Source organism: Palaemon carinicauda, chromosome 40, assembly GCF_036898095.1.
Source record: "Palaemon carinicauda isolate YSFRI2023 chromosome 40, ASM3689809v2, whole genome shotgun sequence".
NCBI lineage: Eukaryota > Metazoa > Arthropoda > Malacostraca > Decapoda > Palaemonidae > Palaemon > Palaemon carinicauda.
The window spans coordinates 48,012,546-48,040,045 of NC_090764.1; the positions used below are offsets into that span (position 1 = coordinate 48,012,546).

The window sequence follows — 27,500 nt, forward strand, 5'->3', positions numbered from 1 at the left end:
TATAACACTGTAGGATAACCACTGTGAATGCTATAATCCCACTTGCCAGACCACGTACTCAATGGGCTGCCACTATACCTTTTCAGTTGGTCTTGTAAGCCAGTTTAGTACATGTAAAGGCACTTTTGTTCTAAACCTCGAATCACAATTAAACTAACACTGTTCTTTTTCATTTGCCTTCTTCAAAAGCTTTCGACTATTCCCCCTTCTATGAAAAGTACCTAATAATTTTCGTTCATCCCTTCCTCTATATGAATCCATTAAAAATAAATTATCAAGGACCGCTGTCCATTTTTATTTTTAGATGTCATCTTCAACATCTCCTAGGCCTACTGACGCAAAGACCCTCAGTTAGATTTCGCCAGTCCGCTCTATCTCGAGCTTTTAAATCAATCCTCTACTTCATGTTTTATAGCCTCAGCCATGTAGGCCTGAGTCTTCCAATTCTTCTAGTCTCTTGCGGAGCCCAGCTGACCGTTGGGTGAAGTAATCTCTCTTTGGAAGTGCGAAGAACATGCCCAAACAATCTCCATCTACCCCTCATCATGATCTCATCCACATATGACACTTGAGTAATCTCTCTTATTGTTTCATTTCCAATCCTATCCTGCCATTTAACTCCTAATATTCTAGTTTAAAAACTGAATGCACATACAATACACATAAAAAGTAAATATATCATTCATGGAGATATAAATCATCTTATGACAAAAATTTAAACCATATCATTTGGACAATTGAAGAATAGTATTTCATTACATACGAGAAATTCTGTCCAGCTCCTGGTGGTCTCGTTTGCACAGTACTTGGTTATGAGAAATAATATACAAAGTTAAATCTTTTAATACAGGCCAATGCAATGCTCGTAACGCAATTTAAATTTGTATCCTTGTATTCCAATTTGCTCATATTCAAAGTTACTCGTAGACCGAGGTACTATATACAGTATATGTGTACTGTGTGTGTGTGTATATATATATATATATATATATATATATATATATATATATATATATATATATATATATATAAAATAAGCACACAACATTGCTAATTAAACTAAACTTTTGAAGAGCTTTTCTTTAAGCATCATCACCCCCAATTTGAGGAATATAGGCTAAAACTTATATAGAGAGAAAGCAGAAGTGGTGACGCATGTAGTTCCTTATCCCTATCTAATGGGGCCTTTAGGTATATCTTTAACAAATGAGTGTCATAAAAGACCTCCCGTAAGAATTATTAGCCGATTGTTAGCCATCACTATATTTAAAAATTCCTAATTATTCTTCACATAAATTACAGCCGCAAGAGAGCTAAGAAAGAGAAATGTCAGACACGATGAGGAAATTTATACAAGGCTCACCTTTCTTTCTGAGGCCAAAGGAACTATAGTCCATTTCTTTTAGCGATGCATATTTGCACCGACTCGCAGCGGTACCCTTCTAGCTCGGAAAAGTTTCCGGATCGCTGATTGGTTGGACAAGATAATTCTAACCAATCAGCGATCCGGAAACTTTTCCGAGCTAAAAGGGCACCGCCGCGAGTCGGTGCAAATATGCATCGCTAAAGAAATGGACTATAGGAAGGAATTATAAGGGCAGCATATTAACAGCATGGGCATACAAGATTATTTTCTCCCAGTGGCAAATATTATCGAGACATTTTACATACAGGCTACACATGAAATATTCTAAAAGCTATATCCAATTCTGTCAATTAGGACTGAAAATGGGTGAATCTGAGTCATATCACAGTTTTACACACACAAAGGAATCAGTCTACTGAGCAGAGGATTTTTGTTAGTAGCCACATTCAAAACCGTTATTTTTTATGATAGATTTTAAGATCATCAAAAAGACTTGACCATGATTTAACCATCCCACCATTCATAACTGTCTACAAATTAAACGTGAGGCATTACTACTACAGTTAATAGTTATATTTCCTTCATTTTCTATCGTTATCTAATGAGCTTATTGTCAAATATTCAACTTTTCTTTTTTTCTTAAACCCACATGTTTATCACATTTACAAAGCATGCAAATACTGACAAGCAGTCACGGACCCATCACAAATATCATAAAGTTAACGATAAATAATGAGTTTCTCTAACTGGAGGACAGACATCCTCCATTGCTATATTTGGATCACAAGAAAAGTCACACTTCGTACCCTGTCCCATAAGCCTCTTTTTGTTTAAAGGGTGGAGTAGGATTTAGTTTTCAGGAAATGAAATATGTACCGCTAACATAAGCCATTAAGCCTTTCAGCTCGAACATTAAGCTTGCCAAGACAATTTTTGGGGCATTTTACTGAACTCTTAGCACAAAAACTATACAAGATACGACTTTACAACACTTATTACCGTATAGCTGAATAAATTTCCTTTTCATTAACATATATAATATATATATTATATTTATATATATATATATATATATATATATATATATATATATATATATATACTGTATATATTTATACTTACATATATATATATATATACTGTATATATTTATACATACATATATATACATATATAATATAATTATATACGTGTATATATATAATACACATACATATACATTATACTATATATATATATATATATATATATATATATATATATATATATATATATGCATACAAATTATATATTGTAAATATTTCAATTACAGAAGAGAAAAAAATATATAATTACCGGATATAATTTACGGCATATGGCCCTGAAGGGAGTAGAAATAGTGGATGTGAGTTATGTTCAATGGCGCTCAAAGGGTTAAATGAGGACCATCATCATTTTTTTCTGGTAACAATCCTTTATAGATATTTTAGAAACACTAAAAACACTTCCCAAGTGTTGTGAGAATTCTAGAGGATAATAAAGGTTCATCAACTTACTCTCCTTTCTCCAGCTGAACTAATGTCTAAAAGTAATTTTCTCCTTATATAATTTTTATCAATTCTTTTTCAACAGCTGCCTATATACTCATTCAACTAATTCTAAAGGCAAATTATCTTTTAATTACTTCCTACTGTAATCTATTTTTTCACATCAATTCTTATTTCTCGTTGCTATTTTCTGCGGTAGTCTTCTTGTAAACCACATATGAAAACGTATTGAGTATTTTTCCTTGAGCATTTGAGCATTTTGGGATAATAGTGAATCCAATTGACTGTAAGACTCTAACCAAACAATTATTAGCTCTAAATGATTGATTCAAAATAACAAGGATGGGAAAATGAATCACAGATAGTCAATGCAAAGCTGAATAAAGTTTACTTACGTTATTAGAACAAAACACTTGGTCACAACAAAAGCAAGAGCACAAACAATGATTATAACAGCAAGTGGTTATTAAACAAAACAATTATAAAGTGACCTAAGAAAAAAAACAGTTCTTGCATAAAATAACATCTATTATAAATGTATACTTCATAGAACTGCATCCAAACAGTCGACAGGTCTAATTGACATACACTGAGATGAAATTTAGGGAAATATACTAGATGAGTAAACACACACAAAAACAAATTCTCAGTTTCATCCGGTTCACATATATAAACAGAGAATATATATATATATATATATATATATATATATATATATATATATATATATATATATATATATACATATATATATATATATATATATATATATATATATATATATATATATATATATATATATATATATATATATATGATAAATTTTTGCACATTTAAACGTGTTTTTTTTTCATATTTCAAATAAGCCATATATATTAATACATTAAAGTCTGGATTCTCTTAACGACCTCGGGATCAGAGCCCAAGGCGGAATCACCCAAAGACTATAACATCAGACCGGCCGGGATTTGAACCCTGGTCCAGGATATCTGTATGCCAGTGACCATACCACTCAGCCACGAAGAAAGGTAAAAGTCAATGACCATTCTTCTGTACATATACCTGTCAAATTCAGGTTTTCTGTACTTAGAATTGAAATCAACCCATTTTCACCATCGTAGCTAATTGGTAGGTTTGGGACTTGGCATTCGATTAATGATAAATTTTTGCACATTTAAACGTGTTTTTTTTCATATTTTAAATAAGCCATATATATTAACACCTTTAAATGTGCAAAAATTTATCATTAATCGAATGCCAAGTCCCAAACCTACCAATTAGCTACGATGGTGAAGATGGCTTGATTTCAATTCTAACTTAGAATTGAAATCAACCCATTTTCACCATCGTAGCTAATTGGTAGGTTTGGGACTTGGCATTCGATTAATGATAAATTTTTGCACATTTAAACGTGTTTTTTTCATATTTTAAATAAGCCATATATATTAACACCTTTAAATGTGCAAAAAATTATCATTAATCGAATGCCAAGTCCCAAACCTACCAATTAGCTACGATGGTGAAGATGGCTTGCTTTCAATTCTAAGTACAGAAAACCTGAATTTGACAGGTATATGTATGGAAGAATTGTCATTGACTTTTATCTTTCTTCGTGGCTGAGTGGTATGGTCACTGGCATACAGATATCCTGGACCAAGGTTCAAATCCAGGCCGGTCTGATATTATAGTCTTTGGGTGATTCCGCCTTGGGCTCTGATCCCGAGGTCGTTAAGAGAATCCAGACTTTAATGTATTAATATATATGGCTTATTTGAAATATGAAAAAAAAACACGTTTAAATGTGCAAAAATTTATCATTAATCGAATGCCAAGTCCCAAACCTACCAATTAGCTAAGATGGTGAAGATGGCTTGATTTCAATTCTAAGTACAGAAAACCTGAATTTGACAGGTATATGTATAGAAGAATTGTCATTGACTTTTATCTTTCTTCGTGGCTGAGTGGTATGGTCACTGGCATACAGATATCCTGGACCAGGGTTCATATCCAGGCCGGTCTGATATTATAGTCTTTGGGTGATTCCGCCTTGGGCTCTGATCCCGGGGTCGTTAAGAGAATCCAGACTTTAATGTATTAATATATATGGCTTATTTGAAATATGAAAAAAAAACACGTTTAAATGAGCAAAAATTTATCATTAATCGAATGCCAAGTCCCAAACCTACCAATTAGCTACGATGGTGAAGATGGCTTGATTTCAATTCTAAGTACAGAAAACCTGAATTTGACAGGTGTATGTACAGATGAATTGTCATTGACTTTTATCTTTCTTCGTGGCTGAGTGGTATGGTCACTGGCATACAGATATCCTGGACCAAGGTTCAAATCCCGGCCGGTCTGATATTATAGTCTTTGGGTGATTCCGCCTTGGGCTCTGATCCCGAGGTCGTTAAGAGAATCCAGACTTTAATGTATTAATATATATGGCTTATTTGAAATATATATATATATATATATATATATATATATATATATATATATATATATATATATATATATATATATATATATAATTATCGATCACTTGAGTGAAAGGTTGGGAACAAGGTAAGGAGAAAAAGGACATCTGTAAGATTTCAAACTTCAAAAAAAGGCAAAGATGGGATTTGGGGCAACTGGGAGTCATCAGGGGTACAGATGTGACTATAATGCATAGGAATGAAGACATTAAGAGGAGATGGAGAGAATATTTTGAACAAATATTGAATATTAAAAATGAGAGATGCACAAAGTGAAGTGAAGTGGGCATTGAGTATAATGAAAAGTGGTAAATCACCAGGTCTATCAGAGTTTCAAATTGAAATGGTCAAGATACTAGCTACACAGGGGGAAGAATGAATGCTGGATTTATTAAGAGCAATATAGGAAGAGGAAATAATGCCTAAATACTAGGAAGAGACTCTAATGGTATCTATAAATAAGCGGAAAGGTGATGTCATGTAATCATGTAACAACAGGGAAATTAAACTAAAAGTGCATGGTTTGAAAGTTTTTGAGAGGGTACTACATTAGATATTGTAAAGACTGGGAAACCACAGTATGGATTCGTGAGGGGGAGAGGGACCGTGAATGCCATCTTTAAAGTAATGCAAAACAGGAAAAGAGGCTAGAGGGAAACCAGAAGCTCCTTTGTGCTTTTGTAGACCTAGAGAAGGTTACGATAGAATAAGAGAAGTGATGTTTTGGTGCTAGAGGAAGTGGAAAGTCCCAGAGGAGAAGTTGGATAGAATGGTAAAGATGATGTACAAAAGAACAAGGGCAAAAGTAATAACAGCTGTTGGGGAAACATAAAACTTTGAAGTTAGTGTTGGATTACACCAGGGGTCAGCATTAAGCCCTTTTTTATTTATGCTGGTTATGCATGGATATGTTCAGTGAAAAGATCAGAAAAGAAGAATTGTGGGAGTTTGCTATATGCGGATGATTTTGTAATTAACCCTGAATACGAGGAAGACTTGCTGAGAAAGGGATGTAAAGTGGCAACACTTTGGAGATGGGTGGCTTGAGGGTACACGTGGATAAGACTGAAACTATGGTGAGCACTAAGGATGGTAGGGGCAGGATAATCATACATGAAAGTAGAGGAGCAGTAATAAAACAGATGGGATAATTTAGATACTTGGGGTCTACTATACTGTACGTCAGGAGGGAGGATGTGAGGCTGTAGTTGAGAACAGGATAAAAGTAGCCTGGGGAAGTGGACTGTTGTTACTATGGGCTGTAATGTAGCAAGAACCACTGTCTGGCCGCAAGGCCTGGCAGTCTATAAGCAAGCAAGATGTTGTAGGAGTAGTATGTGATACAAAACGCCAATCAAGCTAAATGTCAAGATCTATAGCACGGTAATAAGACCGGTATTAAAGTACTGATCAGAAACGTGGGCTCTAAAACAAAAAGAGGAAGCAAATCTTGAGAGAACAGATGAGAATGGTGAGGTGGCTTATGAGAATATAAGTGCTTGAGAGATTGCAAGAAGATGAAATAAAAAGAAAGACAGGTGTAGTAAAGATTACAGAGGTGATAAGAGTGTCAAGACTGAGGTGTTGTGGGTACTGTAGAGGATGGACGGTGTGGAGGAAGTGACGACAGCTTGGGAGGAACCTGTTAGGGGGGAGAAGATCGAGAGGGAGGCAGAGAATTCGATGGCAAGATAAGGTGAAGGATAATATGACGAGAAGAGGTTTGGTGGAAAAGGATACCTTTGATGGAAGGCACTGGAGAGGGGGCATCAGGGAACCGATCCCTTAATGTAGGGATAACGGTGGAAAAGAAGATATAGACCAAATCGACTAAACTAAACTAACAAGAACATTTGGTCAAGTGGTACCCACCTGGGCAGTGATGTGCGTAGTGGCGACACCCATACCACCCATTGACATTTCACCAACACTACCCGACGGGGATTCACTACCTGCCTGCAATAATGCATGAAAAATATGAAGGTGAACCCGGAATGCAACGAAACATTACTTTATACCTAATCGTATCTTAAGCTGCAAGTCATACCAAAGATTTTCCACTATTACATAAACTGCTTGTATATGAATGTTGATCAAATAGTATTAATAATAATAATAATAATAATAATAATAATAATAATAATATTCTATCAAAACATTGCCCTGTTTTTTAGCATCATTAAAGACAACATCCATAAACATACTGTAGTTTCAAACTTGAAGTTCGCTATTATGAGCCCAGCGAGAGAGAGAGGAGAGAGAGAGAGAGAGAGAGAGAGAGAGAGAGAGAGAGAGAGAGAGAGAGAGAGAGAGAGCAATTTAATGTAAATTGCTTCAAGTATCCAAATATTAGACGACTCTTTGTTACAGTAAGGAAAGCCATCCAGAGGAAGCGTGCAGGACCTTCACATTCGCAAAGGACGTAGGGATCTAAAGAGTCCTCCTGCACGACTGCTTGTTCCATTAATAGCTGTAGATGCGAGGAAAAAAATGCATTTGGAGTCACTTCGGCATAATTGGCAACTTGAACATGGGCTAAATGAAATACTAATTGGCTTAAAGGGGCTTTCGGCAACCTATCTTTATGGTTAACTTGATGGCTTATCTTGAAAAGATTGACATCCTAATAGTCGTTAACTTGTAGGAGATACTTGTTCAAAATTTAGTCCTATTCAATCTTGAAGGATTTACCAAGTTCGATCGTTAAAATGTGTAATTCTAGGAATTTCAGTTTATTAAGAAATGGAATATTGCTGTTAGAGAAAAATCTGAGATTATCCTATGAAATTATTATGAACCTATAATGAGACTTTCCTTTGGATTCCTAATGAAATTTTTCAATGGTGGTTAGTCCATAAGACCGATAGAAGGGCTAAATATCCTATATATGAAATACTTATAAAGGTTTCTTTTAAATCCTTATTCTAGTATGCATTCTGTCATTTGATTTCGTAATTAGAACATAAAAAAATTGCTAGTCTTAGTCCATCAACATTTTGAAAAAAAAAAAAAAAAAATTCTGGTAACTAATTCTAAACGCTAAAAATTGTCAGGCACGCTGCTACTTTCTTTAAACATAAAATTTCCTTATAAATACCATTCATTATGAACAGGTTTTAAAACTCATATTATTTGAGATAACCCAAAATTTTGACTAGTGTTGCAGAATAGAGAGTCCACTATTAATTCGTCACAATTTGTATTATAATGTATATAATTAATTATTAACTGTAAAAAAAAAAAAAAAAAAAAAAAAAACATGTATCATTTAAAAAGAAGTATAGACATTTTTCAGTAGTAGTTAATCTTTCTTGATGTTTGTGACATAAATGTTAATATGTTCCTTACGATCCATTTCAAATATCTATTAAAAGATAATATCTACGAAGGCAACATCACTATCAAATAAAATCACTAAAGATGAAATATTACATAAGAAAATTTTCATCTGGATACTGAAGGCCTAAATGATGACAATTAAATGTACCCAGCAAGGACTCCCATGCCAAACACAGGTCCCAATAAGTTCTCAAATGGCTATAGCAGATACTATGTAAATAATGTTTCAAATGCCAGAAAAGGAAACTGAAAAATGCTCCGGAGATCTATTATGCACACAGTGGGAAAACCACTGCCAAGAAAACTCCTGCCAAAGAAGTACAAAGGAGAAGAATGAATAAAAAAATACAACTGACGAATCTTAAGAAAGTACTGCAGACTAAAGCCTTGTGAGCATTCAATTTTCGGAAAACAAAAATGATGAAAAAAGTCTAACTCTTCTATGCCATCACCAACTTCATCCTTTGCGTGGTCAGACATGAAATGAGTTCTCTCCCCTTTCTCCTATACTAGACTCCACCATGTCTCGGGTCTTCATGCAAGATATCCTGGCCCTTTCTGATATGCATTCGTCCAGATTCTTCCATATCTAATTGCCTCAAGATCTGCCGGACTATGTTTCGAGATCCGCTCAAGCTCGAAAGTTTATTGTAGTGTCTCCAGCCTCACCATCCCTGTGAGCTATGGATGGAGAGTTTGGGGGAGCATATAGGCCTACTTGTTATGTGACCAGCAACCATTGTCTGGCCCTCCCTGATCCTAGCTTGGGCACTGATCATACGCATATACGGTCAGTCTCCAGGGCATTTTCCTGCTGGCTAAGTCACTGTCACTGGCCCTTACCTCTGCCATTCATTAGTGACCTTTAAACCTTAAGCCCTTAATGAGCTTGCGAAGAACAGTTTCTTCTTTCTCATTCGTGACATTCTCAGCGTACTCCAGCAGTGAATCTTAGCATTGCAGTCATATCTTTTCAAAATCTCTTTCCTGTTTTTTTTTTACACAAAATAGTACAGACATTAAAACTCACTGCTAGGCTTTGGTGTCCCTGCAAATGAGACACTTTGATTTGCTCTCTCTCTCTCTCTCTCTCTCTCTCTCTCTCTCTCTCTCTCTCTCTCTCTCTCTCTCTCTCTCTCTCTCTCTCTCTCTCTCACTCTTTCCATTTCATCCTTCCAACCACTCTTAACTGGTCTGTCAACTACTGCTTCCCAGTCCAAAGTTAATAGCAGTATCAACTCTACCTCTTTCTGAGAACAGCCCATCTATCACAATAAGATTCTCATACTCATATGTTCAACTTCAAATTGTTAAGGGATTACGAAGACAAACATCTCAAATTATTGTAATAAAAGACCTAAATAAATATCTGTAGAAAACTAAGATGATGATAGTGATTTCATATTACAATTCGTCGATTAATTTTAAAGTATAAAAAATGTGTAGTGTATAACGATAAATGTTTTCAGAAATAAAAAAAAAAAATCATTTTAGAGATCTTGATGAACACAAAAGTTATTTTGACATTATTGGCTGCAACGTTAAAAATATACTAAAATTTATCTAATGTGTAAACCATTTCTTTGGATATTATGTTAAAAATTTTCATCTCAAAATACGATCAACTATAATTTAGCATTTTGAAAGACGTTGAAACTAAAGAAAACTCACCAAGAGAAGGCAACATAGGAATAAAAAAGCTATCTAAATATTATGAGAAAATTGCTTCCGAGTTGAAAAAAAAAATAAAACATTTATTCTACTCACAAGATTGATAAACATAGAGACTGTTTTAATCAGATGAGAGAAAAAAATGATACTATAACAAAAAATAACATAAGCTTCAATACACCTGGTAAAGTTTGATCAGTTAATAAGTAGTTTGATAGGAAAAAGAAAGAAAATAACACTATCAAAAATTTAAAGTAAAGTTTTAGAGAATACATTTTCAAATACATTCAATGCAAACGTCTAAAATAGTTTCCAAAAAAAGACCAATAGATAAAAACATCTTCCTCGAAAACATTCAATAGAAAAACTGAGATGTTTCAAAATCTTTCGTTTGATATTGAATTTGGAGCGAATTTCCTTAACATTGTCATGTTGCCTCATAGGAGGAAAAGTAAATTCATCATGCATGTTGCATAAGGTTTTTCATAATTCTGACCATCTTTTACATTCAAATCTTCCTGACAGTTCCATCCTGTTCGTAATACTAGGCATTCAGTTAATTCTAATAGTCAGGCTTTCTCCATCATGAGGCTTAATACTAGACAATATTCTATTAGTTTTATTCCAGCTGTGACAAAGTTGTGGAATGATCTTCCTAATCGGGTATTTGAATCAGTAGAACTTCAAAAGTTCAAACTTGCAGCAAATGCTTTTATGTTGAATAGGCTGACATAGGTCTTTTTATAGTCTATATAATTAATTATTTGTTTTAATGTTATGTTTTTTTTTAAATATTTTATCTAAATGTTTCATTACTTCTTAAATCGTTTATTTATTTCCTTCTTTCCTTTCCTCACTGGGCTATTTTTCCATGTTGGAGCCCTTGGGCTAATAATAATAATAAAAAAAATAATAATAATAATAATAATAATAATAATAATACCTATGTAACTGTGTACATCAATTTTCAAGAAAGAAGATAAATAATATGTCAAATTTTAATAATAATAATGATGATAATGATAATAATAATATTAAAACCAATACTACTACTACTACTACTAACAATAATAATAATAATAATAATAATAATAATAATCATAATAATAACAACAATAATAATGATAACCATAATAATAATAATAATCATCATAATAATAACAACAACAATAATAATAATACTAATCATAATAAGAGGAGGCCTTACGAACAAACATTTAACGAGCAATAGACGGAACTAACATCCTGTCAAAGTGTAGGAAATGTATGTCAAAAGAAGAAACCATCAACCACATCGCCAGTGAATGTTTGTTCAGTACTTGCTCAGAATCAATAAAAGACACGACAGGATACAGTGGCTAAAGCTCTCCACTGGAGTCTCTGTAGAAAACATTAAATACAATGCAGCAATAAATGGTACGAACATCAACTTCAAGCTGTGGTAAATAATGATCAGGCTAAACTAATATAAGGACGGACAGGGTGATACAAGGACATCGACCAGACGTTCCTCTGATCGACAAGACAACTAAAAAAAAGAGTATCACTCGCAGATATCGCATTACCGTGGGACTCAAAAGTGGAAGATAAGGGGAGAGAAAAAATAGAAAAATACCGAGAATTACAAACTGAACTGAGAAGGCTATGGAATATGCAAGTAGAAGTGGTGCCAATAATCACAAGAACACTAAAAACCATAGCTAAGTCACTGAAAAGGAATCTCGAGAAAGTAGGGGCCGATACAGCCGCGGGACTTGTGCAAAAGAGCGTGCTACTTGAAACAGCATATATAGTGAGGAAAGTGGTGGATTCCTAAGGAAGCTAGCTGTAATCCGGAACCCCTCACTATAAACCACCAGCCTCTGTAGACTGATTGACAATAATAATACTCAGTCAGCTTTCCGAGATGCCCACTCGACTGAAAAAGCAACAAGCGCGTAATATAAATACTATCAGTGCATGAGTTTGATTTACTGTAATCCTTAAAAAGGAAGTGCTGAAGAAACGGTCTAATTACTATCTCATTAGTAAAATTTTAAAATACTGATCGAAATGAATAAAGCGGAGTACATTAAGAAAGTTTCCTAGCAGAGACGTTATCAACCATCTACACAACCGAATCACAGATTATCCAAAACCAGGATGTTTAATTTCTAGTTCTTCCAAAATACCTTGGTTATGAACACAGATGGTATTATGAAAATATAAGGAACATATTAAAGGACGATAAGATGAAATAATGAATAAATGGAAGTAATATCTTTAACATCAAATCATTAAGAATATATGATAATGTGATGTAAATTGGAAAAAAACATTGGGACCTCTTATCGGTGAAAATCTCTATTTCACAAATCAAATACTAATGTGAAAACAGAGCCCAATTAGTTAAAACTGTAGCCTTCATCAAGCAATGCCAAAATTTATTTTTGTGAAAATGTCTGTAAAGAATGAAATATTGACGGACGAAGCTCCAGGGGTCAGCTAACAAAGAATTGCGTAAAAAAAAAAAATACTTATCTTAACGTACTTTTCCACAAGGTAAAAAATTCGAAAAATTTAGACCTCTTACACAAAACTACCGCCAAAAGCAAAAACACAAATAGGATAATCGACAAATACAGATGATTGGAACAAAGATGTAATAGACATAGCAAGAAGAAGCTTTGAATACACAACACAAGCGCGTTTCTTATGGGGTAACCAAATGCTTTTACAAAGTTTGCAAACACTGTTATAAACTTTGAAGATTGTTTCTGAAATCTTGTGAATATTGGATTAAAACACTAATACAATTTCTGGCATATATTAGTGAACACTTGGGCATTATATTAAATTTTCTACGTGAATTTTGCTTAAGAGAAAAAGGTTAAAGTTTAAACCAAGTTTCGTCATTGGAAAAGTGGCTTCCCTTCCGTTTTCACAGAAATACTTGAACTTAACCAGTACACGAAGCATAAACAAAACATCCTTTAACTACAAATGGCAATTAATGTTATTTTATCCCTTAGTTACAGGGCCTTGGAGAAAAATTCCCATATAACCACAACATTCTTGTATCCTACGGTCACAGGTATATGAGATTGTAGGAAAATATTATTTTATCATTCATTATCTCCAAATGGAAACTACTAGATACACTTCTTAGCGACAGGTCTTAAATCGAACCTCTCTCTCTCTCTCTCTTTCTTTTTTTTTCTATACCCATAAGAAAATTTCTCTGCAAGAGTTCAAACTGGCCCTTGACAAATGAAACTAGAGCCTTCTTACCCCTAATAATTCTCTTGACCAACAAACTGAAAATTAATTTAAATGTATTTTCAATATACACACAACGGTGATTAATTAGGTAAAAAGACTCTTGAATGGTGGCAGTTAAATTTCTTCCTTTCCCGAACCCTTCAGAGATCTAATCGCTCCTTCAAATGCATTTTACCATGAAAGAAAATTTTCAAAAAGGTAGTTTTGTCGACTTACCCTGGTGGGGCTTCCCTGAACCGTGGGCACGATCGTCAAAAGCGGAGACGGCGAAGAGTTCGTCACAGTAATGGAGGTGGCAGAGTTGATTGGGTTGGTGTGCGAAGACGACGAGGCCACTGACGTACGCGTTGATGCTCCACTCTCGGAGGGCGATGGTGACGAAGATGTAGGTGAGGACGAGGTTCCAGCTGCAGCTGCTGCCGCCGCTGCCGCTGCTGCTGCTGGCATTTCTGTTACGTAGCCACCGCTGGCAGTCGTCATCACACCACCACCACCTAAAAGGAAACAGGAAGTATTATAAAACTGCCAAGATAGTATACAGAATACCATCAATTATATGGTTTAATAAAGAGCAACAGCAAAACTTAATAATAATAATAATAATAATAACAATAATAATAATAATAATAATAATAATAATAATAATAATAATAATAATAATAATAATAAACCCAAACCTTATTTGTGACACGTTCAAGAAAAACTAAAGGCATAAAACTATCCATGATGTCCATCATTACAAAATAATTGAGCATTCCAAAATACTAAATTTTTTCATATCTAATTGAAGTAGCAATTTTATGCACTAAGCTCTTTAGATTTCCACACACTTACTTAAAAATTTTATCTATACAAATGAATCAGTATTATCTTCCAGGCCTTAGACTCGCCAATGCACAGCCAGCGGGTGGAACAAACCAAAAACCTAACTAATTACACAGTAGAATATTTTTTTTTTTTACCAGCAGATATAGTTACATGAAACCTTGTACAATTCGAGCTAATTTTTGTAGTAATGTTCACACCATTTGTCTACCCTGTCCAGTGTTTAATATGTGGAAATCGACCATCAATCCAAAAGTGCTCCTTTCGGTGAATTCATTTTGCTTATTAGAGAAACAATGAAACAATATCCTTTACTACAATATTCCCCCAAAGAGTTAATATATTACTTTTCCCTCCGCGTTCTTTCTACTCACTCTTGGGTATCAGCTAATTATGGACACTAATTTGCTCATCCCAGTGGCTCTTGTATCAAAAGCCTTTAATTTAGAAATAAAAACATAAACACATCAAACTCTCATCATTCCGCATCCTAACACCATGTTTAATTTACAAGTAATTAAAAGGGTAGAGTGGCAAACAATCCATTTTATTTTCCTTTCAAACACCAACAAAGGTTCTTAAGGACTAAATTATATTCATTTCAATTTCCGCGCTGTGTGTGATTAAATCTATTCCGTGTGATATCCAAATTCCTAACAACAACAAACGATCAAAACCACAGTAGATTAAGTTTACTGGTTGAGAAAGTTGGCAATAAAGCTGATGTTACAAGAACCATATAGTATAAACTAACAAGGCAGATTTTCATATCTTATTCCACTTATATCCAGATGCAAGAGAAACACTGCATCTTATGAGAGGAAATACGCCCCCCCCCCCCCCCCCGGCCCAACCCAAAAAAAAATTGACAGGCGAGATTCACTATCTGCAGCAACCACCAAACTCAAGTGATTCTATTTACTGGAAGTACCAACGGTTCGGGAGTACAGGTAGAATCTGTCTCAAGGAAGAATATTCCCTATACTTCGCCCAATCGTTTCTGACATAATACTTCTAAAAATCACAGAATTTTTCTACATTCATTACGCCCTTCACTCTATAGTCCATATGATTTCTCTACATGCCTTACACCTATTTACTATAAAATTACCATCATTTCTCTGTATTGACATTACCATTTATTCTACTCTAATTTAGAACAATGACAGCAACAAATCTTTCAGTTGTCCTTAAAGTCAATACATTCCTTGAAAATCTAACAAGATCCAATGAGGAGGCATTGCGTCTGCTTCTTGAATGAAAATATCTTAATTTGAAAAGGAAACCTTTTCATGTTGCTATTCTTCTTTCCCGTCGTTATCACTGATTAAGGGGTCGGATGCCTGATGCACCAACTCCAATGCCTTCTATCAAAGGCAAATCTCTTCTCTCCATGCCACCCTTCATCTTATCTCGCCATATATTTCTCTTCCCCCTTGACAGGGTCCTCCCAAGCACTCCTCACACCCTCCCCACCATCCATCCTGAACCACGCCTGATGCTTTCATGTTGTTGTTGTTTTTATATATAAAAAATCTTGAAATTCAACTGAAATTTAATAGAAATAGAAAGAAGATCCCATTTTCTGACTCTTCAGTCAAACCTTGAACAGATAATCTAATATTATTCTGAACGCCTCAATTAATAATCCCACTGAGTAATTAAAGTGTGCTGGAGTGATTGTTACTTCAGATCTCCCAAGTTCTTTTAAATCTTTACGGATGGAGTGATGTGCGCTGTCAGAGAAAATACATTAGATGTGGGGACGAAGTTATGGGGTGAGAAAAATTAATCATGAAAGGATTTTTCCAAAGGTTGCAGTTTGGGGGTGATGCAGCAAATAAGGATAAAAACGAGAATCTACCGAAAATGTTTGAAAGTATACAATCTGCAACTATAAAAACCGGTTGCAAATTGCAACTTGTTTGCAATCCTTCCTCGGGAAAAGTCATATAACCCCACAATACGAAGGGGAGAATAAGAATGAGAATTTTAAACATTATTACTACTGCACACCAGTATTAAGAGGTCATCGTAAACAACATTCTTGAGGAGTGACGTCTCTCCTTTGTCACACAGGAACTCCACTCCGCTTATGAAGAAGAGAATGAAGGAGAGTGGCAAGGGGCAGGTTTCTCTCGCCTGTTTCCTATCCAACTTCTTCAGTATTACCCTGCACCAAGTTTCACGTCTCTTGTGGAAACAAAACCCCAAAGGCTGATCCCCTCGACTAAAGATGACACCGTTATCTCGTTCAACGAATTGATCATAATAAAGGGATCAACTAAGTTATTTTCTTTCTTTAACTTCACGGATATATATTGTATTGGGTTTCCACTAAGCGCTACTTGGTTAAAAATAGGCGTTAAAATTAACCAGTGAAGATGATATTATTATTATTATTATTATTATTATTATTATTATTATTATTATTATTATTATTATTATTATTATTATTATTACTAGCTAAGCTACAATCGTTTTTGTAAAGGCAGGATGCTATAAGCCCAAGGGCTCCAACGGGGAAAATAACCCAGTAAAGAAAGGAAATAAATAGAGAATTAATGAACAATTAAAATAAAACATAAAAATTTTAAGAACAGTAACATTAAAATGGATCATTCATCAATATTGTATAGAAAGCGACTTATGTCAGCCTGTTCAACATATAAACATTCACTGCGAGTTTGAACTTTTGAAGTTCCACTGATTCAACTGCCTGATTCGGATGATCATTTAACAACTTGATCACAGCAGGAATAAAACTTGCCAGGTCATCTTAAACTCTTTAGGAAAGTTGTACACTGTTCAGAAATACCTATACTTTTTACCCAAAACTCTCGTATTACTTTTACCCGTATTCAAAAAACCATTCTGTAATTTCCAGTGGGTGTTCTATATACCTATATTAGTTATATGTAAAATGTATAAGTGTTTGTTAATAAATACATATGCCTAATACATGATCATTAACACGTTTTTATTTCTCCCGTACGAAACACCAAGAAAACTCCGGGAGGTGAAATAAAAAAAAAAATTCAATTTTTTCACATTTGCACACTAAGCGAGGTGTAAAAATCCCAGTACAAAACAAGGCTAATCAGTTCATTGAAATTTTGAAGTGGCGCAGTGGCATTATGCCTGGATCTCTCTCTCTCTCTCTCTCTCTCTCTCTCTCTCTCTCTCTCTCTCTCTCTCTCTCTCTCTCCATCACTTTGTAAATCGTCACAGTCTGTCTTCCATTTTTTAATCCTCGAACTTGAAGTCTATTTAGCGCCTGTTGCCACGGAAACGCACATCTACACCTATGCAACATTTCACAACTATTGCTACGACAAGCATTTGATTCCGTAGTCCCTAAAATACAAACTGTTAATAAAATCTACTTTTCTATAATAATTTTTTAAGATGTTAGTTAATAAGAACTAAGGACAAAATTCAAGTACGATCTGATGTAAATCTAGAGTACAATTCGTTATATTCATCATCATCATTAGCCATTGTTAGTCCACTGCAGGACAAAGGCCTCAGGCATGTCCTTCCACTACGGTCTGTATATGCTATGCCAGTCTATATCAGCAAATTTTCTTAGCTCGTCAATCCATCATTCTCTCTTCCTTCCCCTGCATCGTTTGCAATCTCAAGGACTCATTATGTTATTCTTCTTGTCTCATTATTATTTGTCATTCTCATTATAAATTATGTCCTGCCTATATTGCTACCGATATATCCCTGAGTGTCTTCGTACTCTTTTCGGGGAAAAGGTTTCAGGTCGGAAGAACGACTTTTCATCCCCCTTAGGTAGTTAATTGTAGCCTAGGTTATGCTAGAAGGATTCCATTTTCATTGGATTTTTCCTAAATGTTTTAGAACATTGAAACAAAGTATTATGAAGTAATGAGCTTCGCCCAAGGCCTGAGGCTAAATGATCTGATATATACAGTAACAATTCACAAAAGATGACTAAGTAATTATAAAATTGTTTAACAGATACATCCAAGCATGCAGAAATAATTCCACGATTTTAACCACTGATTTCAAAGAAAAGACTGGATCGAGTTTCTATTGTTCAGAAACTGAAGTCAAAACATTTTGCGGCGGCCATATTGGAGGGCCTTGAGTGAGATGCGCCGTGAGGTTGTGTACTGAAGATTGAGTGAGATTCTGCTGAAAACCCATTTCACCGAATAAGAGAACATTTGCAAAAAATTTTGGAATAGATACCCAGCATTTATCATATTTTGTTCTGTTTCTTACCACCTTTATAGATGATGGGAACATTTTTGAGTGGCAGAGATCCTAATACATAAAATATAACAGGGCCGATTCCTGTCTTACTGGCTGCTTCACTTGGGGTTCGAAATGCTGGAAAGTTTGAATCATGCGGTTTTGTGCCTTAATGTGCAGGATGTATCTGCAATTCCGGAAGATTTCTCCCAAACAGACAAAGCCATAGAGAGAACTGCCGAGGTTTGTCTTTTAACAACCTTGACTACTTAAGTAATTGTATTTTGCTTTTGGCCTAGGCTACAGGGAATGGCATCTATTTAAAAAAGGGGCTTACGAGCTAGGAATTAGGCAAATGTCAACAGTTGCAATGAGTAACTTTTTAATTAGGTTTTTTTTTTATTGGGGGCCTTTTTAATCACCTTTGCTGAAAGCGACCATCCTACTTAAATACTGTTAATGAAATGCATAAAATGAAAGCTGTTACGTAAGATGCAAGTGCAAGCATAACCTAACAACAGTCTTTGATTTGGGTGAAATTTTTCGATTGTTGATGAAATATTCTCTTGGCCACCTTGCCAATGCTTTATCATGTGTGATTAAGTTACAAGTGCCCAGTATGGTAGTTTTGGTGGTTTTTAAAAAGCCGTTTTGTTCATCATGTTTAAGGTATGTATATTACAAACATAAGAAACACATTTTGTACCTTGCTTTACCATCGTTTGAACTTCGAACCGCTTCTCCGCAATGTTATTTCGATATAATTATAAGGCCCTACAATATGGCACCTGTTGAAAATCGCGAGCTTCAAAATCAGCGAATCGGAAACAAAAGGTTGGTCGGTCCATTTTTTCATTGAGATTAGTGATTTCAGCCAATGACTAGACTATATAAACAAGAAATAAACCGTTTTCTTCACTCACACATCCCCATTTCAAGCAAATTTCCTCATAAGATAAACGACTTTCAGAATTATGTAACCTTGCCAAACTGCAAAGAATTTTAGTAGTTCTTGTTCTTTTCTTCCTTATTCATTCAAGATTAAGAGTCGGTTGCATACTACGTATCCTCCAAAGGTTCCTTCCTATTGCACCATTTACACCCTTGCATCTTTCCTTATATCCCCTTAAATCACTCCATTTGATTGACTACCTTGTACAATATCTCATTCATAGTACGCTTTCAACGACTCTTCAAAAAGAGTAAGAAAATACTTATCAAATCTCACATAAACAATTTAGCTGATGCATAAGTTTTAAAAGATTTACCTAAGTATCTAAAAAACATACTTTCCAGGGTGTGAAGTAATAACAGGATTGCCTCAAACATCAAAATAAAAAAGAAGAGCTTTAATAAATACTTTCATTACTGCGCTCTCTCTCTCTCTCTCTCTCTCTCTCTCTCTCTCTCTCTCTCTCTCTCAATGTATAACTTTTTTATACCCGAACAATCATGTCTATCGTAAATAATGATATCAACTTGGCTCGTAATGATAACGATAATATAGCCCGTACATATGCCCTAATTATTAGTAATGACACCTTTATTGATAGGTTATACGAAATGAGTCTAATATTCTTATCCATTCATATGTTTTTTACGGTTCTGTATGAAATCTTCACTCATAACTTCCCATACACCCGTTCACTACTACGCCATATCACTAAAATTCAGTCACAAAACAAATATTTTCCTTTATATATATATATATATATATATATACTGTATATATGTACATATATAATATATATATAAATAAACAAATATATATATATATTATATACATATACATATATACATAAATATATATGATATATATATAATATATATATATATATATATATATATATATATATACTGTATATATATATACTGTATATATCTTTATGTACACAACCCGTTTCTCTTCAAAACCAAGTTTCATGGTAGGGTCTTCATGCAAGACTGACCGTATTCAGTCGTACTGTACAAGGTACGCATATACACAGTCCATTTTGCTTCATTCTCATCTAGTTTTGAGTTTCCCCCTTTCAAGACTCTTTTGTAGTATTTTTCTTTTAGAAAATTCTACCATCATAACTAAACCCTTTAGAAAAGCAGTAACGCAACCCTTCGGCATGATAAAGACTTGCTTACAAAACAACGTCATAAACAGATATATATTTCCAACAACAAATTGTGATATAAACCAACTCTTACATGAAAGAACGTCTCTCTCTCTCTCTCTCTCTCTCTCTCTCTCTCTCTCTCTCATGTAGCACAAAGGTAGCGCACTCGGTTCACAAACTGAGTGATCGTTTGTGTGATCAGCGTTCGAATACTGAATCAAAAGAGTCGATACGATCGTGTTTCCAAATCTTCTCGTATGCTTCAGATGACCTAAGCAGTAGATTACGGTAATCAATTTGTCGTCAGTTGTGGACTGCAACTAAGCTGTGAGAGAGAGAGAGAGAGAGAGAGAGAGAGAGAGAGAGAGAGAGAGATGCGTGGATGTTCAGTATCGGTCAATCTGTACCTTGACTAGGTAATGCTCAATGTAACCATTTAAAAGAATGAATCTCTCTCTCTCTCTCTCTCTCTCTCTCTCTCTCTCTCTCTCTATATATATATATATATATATATACACACACACATAATCACAATGTACAGAAGAAAAAGCTCATAGCGAGATAAAAAAGAAAAAAAATACATATAATTTGACTGAAATGATAAGGGGTTAAAATACTTGAGTGATAACATGTTGATAAAAAAAAGTAGGAAAAAAGAAAGAAAAAACATCTTAACTACAAATTAAATAACTGTATTACCAATTCGAATGGTTCTCAACATAGCGATGTACGTGTCATTATAAATAATAATATACAAAAAAAATAAGTATAAAGGAAGAAACGAGCTTATGTTTGTTTATCGATTATCTGAAATATATAATCCCTTTCGAATTATTACCCTTCCCAAAACTGAGGAAAAAAGGATTACTCAGTCTTAAAATGACACGGAGAATGAGTTTCCAAAACAGACAAAATCTTTCTGGTTTTGTGCAGTGGAAAACCTCAAGGTCTAAACCCTCGTAATATTCAATAATCTATTAGACTGGAACAATATTTATTTTCAAAACAGGATAATGGTAAACTATTAGAAATGTCTATACCTAGCGATCTGCTGAATGGGGGTTCGAGACCGGCTCAAGCACGATAGTTTCTAGTAGTGTTTGCACCTCATCATCCTTATTAGCTAAGAATAGGAGTTTGGGGGGGAGACTACAAGTCAACCCACTGATTAATCAGCAGCCATTGCCTGGCCCTCCTTGTTCCTAGCTTGGGTGGAGAGGGAGGCTTCGGGGTTTTAGGAAGACACTCCGAAATCAAACTATTATTCTCTAGTCTCGGGTAGTGCCATAGCCTCTGGACCATGGTCTTCCAGTCTGGGGGTAGAGTTCTCTTGCTTGAGGGTATACTCAAGCACACTATTCTATCTCTGTTTCCTTATTTCTTTTCCTCACACAGGTATTTTCCCGGCTGGGGCCCTTAGGGTTATAGTATCCTGCTTTTCCAACTAGGTTTGTAGCTTAACTAATAATAATAATAATAATAATAATAATAATAATAATAATATGGTCAATCTCTAGGGCATTGTCCCGCTAGAGTCTTATCACTGTGCCTTCCCTCTGCCATCCATTATCGACCTTTAAACATAAAAAAGGTACCATGTAATACCTGGACTGTTTATCTCAATTAAATCATACAATGGATGTGGCAACCAAACAGGTGCTGCAAACCTTCATCCAAGGCCGGGAAAATTTCCATTACAAATTTATTCCGTGTGAGGGTTTGCCAATTAGGGAGAGAGGGGACTGCTCGTACTAAACTAATTTTGGTTGGCAAAACTTACCATAGAAAAATAGCATTGTTGATTAGGCATAAGTTAGCTGATTTTGCCTTGTTATCAAAGCCAAAAAGACAATTATATTCTTATAATTTTAACTTCTTACCCAAAAACTAGAACACATCGTTAGCCGGGACTCGAGTAAACAACGATTCCATAATAAATTAAGAAGTTTGATGTTCTCCAAGGCCAAGACGATGTTGATGTAAAGAAAATATGTAGGAAATTATAGGTATGGAAGGATACCTAGATAGAGTAATAGTAATTCTGACAACTAAAAGTGTAATTTGTACACAAATGAACCCCCGATGAATACATGTTTCAGGGAGACCATAAAAAAGGGCACTGAAGTTATTTCAAGAGAAGGGCTTACTTCACTTGAACTATTGCTTTAAACCTATATTATTTCAGGAATATTTCTTTAACCTTTCCATATTAAATTTGATATAGGTCAAAAACTTAATTAATATAGGTCTCACTATCTAAAGGAAAAGTCTTCCATATTTATTTGATTTAAGGTCATGAATCATGGGCAAGTAAACTTAATAACCTATTGCAAACTTTCAAGTTGAACACCTCTCCAGCACACTAGACAAAGATATAAGGGGATGATAGCCGTTCATCACAGGACCACCACGTCAACCATAATCTATATTCCTACCACAGACTTTATTCCACACATGCACTTTCTATATTAATACATTTTAACGTCATTTGGGGCTATCAATATCAGAGAATACGGATATACTACTATACAAAAATCCTCTTATTATACATATTATAATACATACATATATACACATATACATACATATATATATATATATATATATATATATATATATATATATATATATATATATATATATATATATATATATATAGATAGATATATATATACAGATGATATGATAGATGATTTCCTAAAAGCTTGGTGACCTAAATAAATGTAATTGAAATGCTGAAGTTTCTGCTTTCGTTCACCTTCTTAATAAATCTGAAGTTTTCAAAGGACCAAAATGCTCTTCTTTACATATACATACATGTATATACAGTATATATATATATATATATATATATATATATATATATATATAAAGTAATCACTATTAGTTCCATCCTAGCAAGACACACACATAAAATGAGTAGGATAACAAATATTCACCTAATTTCTCAGATTTATTGATAAATTTTGCCGACGCTTTGAGATAAGAGTATCAATTTCAATTCTGCTGAACTTGAAAAAAAAATATAAACATAAAATAGGTTTTAAAATTTACATATTCATTTCAAAGTATAAAAAGCTTAAGAAAATTCAAAATATTAGACAGCGAAATACAGATACAAGAAGCTATAAGACTGCTAAATATGTAAAAGAAAATAGAACTAAAAATAAAATATAAAAACCGCTTTGCCAAAGCAGTATCTGTTTGTGGCGACACAGAAAGTAGCCGACTAGTAAATAACTTGTAACTCAGCTTGTCGACTTGTTGAACAACGATTGAAACTGCTTAACGTAGAGTGATTAAAAGATTACCAATTGCGGGAGGTTTAGAGTTAAATCAATAATAGAGAAGTCCTTGTAATGTCTTCCATACCTTTATTTTAATTACATTTCATGAATGTAGATCCCTTAATATAGATCTAGCTAAAATAATTATAAGACTTAAAATGTTAGGTGTGACTCTTGATAGCAAATTTACTTTCGAGAAACAAATTCGCCCAGCTTCTTCAATTGCACAAAAAAATTGGCTAACTGAGAAAATTTTCTAAGATTTTCGGTGATCAAACCATTCTGAAGAAAAATTATAATTCTTTCATTCTGACTTGTTTCGAGTATAGCTATCCTGTCTGGTCTTCAGCTGCGGAATCTTATCTTAATTTGTTTGACAAGTATTTACCGTCTATTAACTTTGCTATTCCTGATCTAAATAATAAACTCTAACACCGTCGTTCAGTTAGTTCTTTATGCAAGTTGCATAATATTTTCCATAACTCTGACCACCCTTTGTATTCAAATCTTTTCAGATAGTAGTATCCCGTTCAGATACTACCACTAGAGAGATATTGCATCCTACATTGGATCCCTCTCTCTAGTTACAGCTCATTTTTCTTTTGTCTGCACATACATCGAATAGTCTTGCCTATTCTTTCCACATTTTCTCTGTCCTCATACACCTGACAACACTGATACTACTAAACAATTCTTCTTCGCTTAAGGGGTTAACTTTTGCACTGGAATTGTTCAGTGGCTACTTTCCTTTTGGTAATGGTAGAAGAGACTCTCCAGCTATGGTAAGCAGCTCTTCTAGGAGAAAGATTTCAAAATATAGTCTTAGAGTAGTGCCATAGCCTCTGTACCATGGTCCTCCACTGTCTTGGGGTAGAGTTCTCTTGCTTGAGGGGACACTATTTGTCTTATTTCTCTTCCTCTTATTTTTTTTAAGTTTTCATAGTATATGTATATGAGATAATTATTTCAATGATCCTGTTCTTAAAATATTTTATTTTGATTGTTCATTACTTCTCTTGTAGTTTGTTTATTTCCTCTCCTCACTAGGCCATTTTTCCCTGGTGGAGCCCTTGGGCTTATAGCATCCTGCTTTTCCAACTACGATTGTAGCTTAGCTAATAACAAATAATAAATAATAATAATAAACAATAACAAATAATAATAATAATAATAAATCATAATAATAATACATAATACATAATAATAATAAAAATAATAATAAATAATACATAATACTACTACTACTACTACTACTACTACTACTACTACTACTAATAATAATAATAATAATAAGTATCCAGTCAACTCTAACAGGCATGTCTTCTCCGTCATTAAGGCTCAATACTAAACAGTATTCTATAAGTTTTATTCCAGCTAAAACTGAGGATTGATCTTTCTAAGCAAGATGAATCGGTGAAACATTAGCATCCCTCTTTTCCAAAGGGGTGTAGCTCAGCTATTACTACTACTATTAGTAGTAGTAGTAGTAGTAGTAGTAGTAGTAGTAGTAGTAGTAGTAGTAGTAGTAGTAATAATTTCTAGTTATGCTTTTTGATTGAGAGAGTAACCAGTACGATGATTAATACTTGTATGTGAAATAATTCTCCCTCTGAGCTTACGTGTAGAACATCATATATAGTTTCCCAGTTTACATCTGGATCATGTAAAAGATCTGGAATACCATCCTTCAATTCAAGGAAATATCCTCAAGTTAAAAAAGCATTTTTTTCAATGAAAATAAAATGTATATACTCTATAGGTACAGTTTGCTGAGATAGAGAGAAATTTCCCTTTTTACTGAGCTACCTTGGCTCCCCATAGAGGAGAATGACACAATAAAGTTGTTTCTTAGCAACGTTGCAATACGACCATCGAGGTTTAAAAATAAGGTTTGAAAAAATTTAAGAGCGCAATAGTAGTAAATATGGACGATGAAAAAGTTTTTTTTTTCCGTAGTATTCATATGTAATGGAAACCTCCTCTTGAAATTTAGGCCAATCAGAACACACTGTATATTAAAAGCCACGAGGTGATGTGGAGAAGTATTTTCCATATATTTTTTATGACGTTAAGAGGGCTTAAAAGGGCTGTAAAAGTTCAGACATAAAGGAGTTTAAGTTTTTTCCAGTACACACTAGTGGAAGATTTATCAGACCTTGAAATACGCACCCAAAAGATTTTATATATACATATATATACATATATATATATATATATATATATATATATATATATATATATATATATATATATATTATATATATATATATATATATATATATATATATATATACACATACATATATACATACATATATATACATATACATATATATAAATATATATACATATATATATGTATATATATGTATATATATATATATATATATAAAGATATATATATATATTTATATATAATATTTATATATAAATATATATATATATCTATAAAGATATATATATATATATTTATATATAAATATATATATGTATATATATGTATATATATATATATATATGTATATATATATATATATCTATAAAGATATATATATTTATATATAAATATATATATGTATATATATACATATATATACATATATATAGCACCCTCCTTTTCTGTGTCCAACGTAAAATGTACTGTATATGTGTGCCTTATATCAATAAAAACTCATTTTATTCATACAAGGTACCCTAAAACACACTTATATATACATACATGTATACTGTACTGTATATGTAAATACATACTGTATACATATATAATAAATATATACATATCAAATACATATGTACTGTATATACATATTTGTATGTATATATATATATATATATATATATATATATATATATATATATATATATATATATATATATATATATATACACATACATACATAAATACGCAATAACTCACAAGGAAAATTGAATTACTAGGTGAATCCAGAATGGATTCACTCTGTATTTTAATTTCTCCTTGAGTTTAAATGAGTGAAACAGTTGGCTTCATTAATTTCGGTACACTTCACGGGAAATAAGGAGACATCTGACAGCTGCACATTGTAGCAGGGAACGCTGCCTGTAAAACAAAGTCGTTAAGCTTGTAAACTCGTGATCAAAAGCATTTTTATTCGTTCTACGAAGTACGCTTACGCAAATAACAATATCTTTCTAAACAGTACTTCGTAGAACTAATAAAAATGCTTTTAAACTTGTGTTTACAAGCTCATCGACTTTACTTTATAGGCAGCTTTGCCAACAGTTTCTATTTTGTTATACATAGATTACTTGCTATGTACAGCTGTCAAACGTCCCCTTAGTTTTCAATGAAGTGTACTGTAATCAATGAAGTCGACTCTACATTATATGTGGTAATGTGACAGTAATATGGACATATAAGCGTTGAAAAA

The 27,500-nt window shown here is 33.6% G+C and overlaps 1 protein-coding gene across 7 annotated transcripts in view; it reads right to left on the reverse strand.

The window, feature by feature from the left end:
- The window catches only part of LOC137631761 (DNA-binding protein RFX2-like), a 375,379-nt gene that overhangs the window by 236,857 nt on the left and 111,022 nt on the right, over nt 1–27,500 (reverse strand). For 6 of the 7 annotated variants that reach the window (XM_068363701.1, XM_068363700.1, XM_068363703.1 and 3 more), the window contains 2 exons: nt 13,860–14,137; nt 7,245–7,328 (listed from right to left, as the gene is read on the reverse strand). In XM_068363701.1, the coding sequence (XP_068219802.1) occupies nt 7,245–7,328; nt 13,860–14,123 (348 nt within the window). In that variant the 5' untranslated portion in view covers nt 14,124–14,137. The remainder of the gene's footprint in view (nt 1–7,244; nt 7,329–13,859; nt 14,138–27,500) is intronic. The other variant, XM_068363702.1, reaches the window with a different exon arrangement.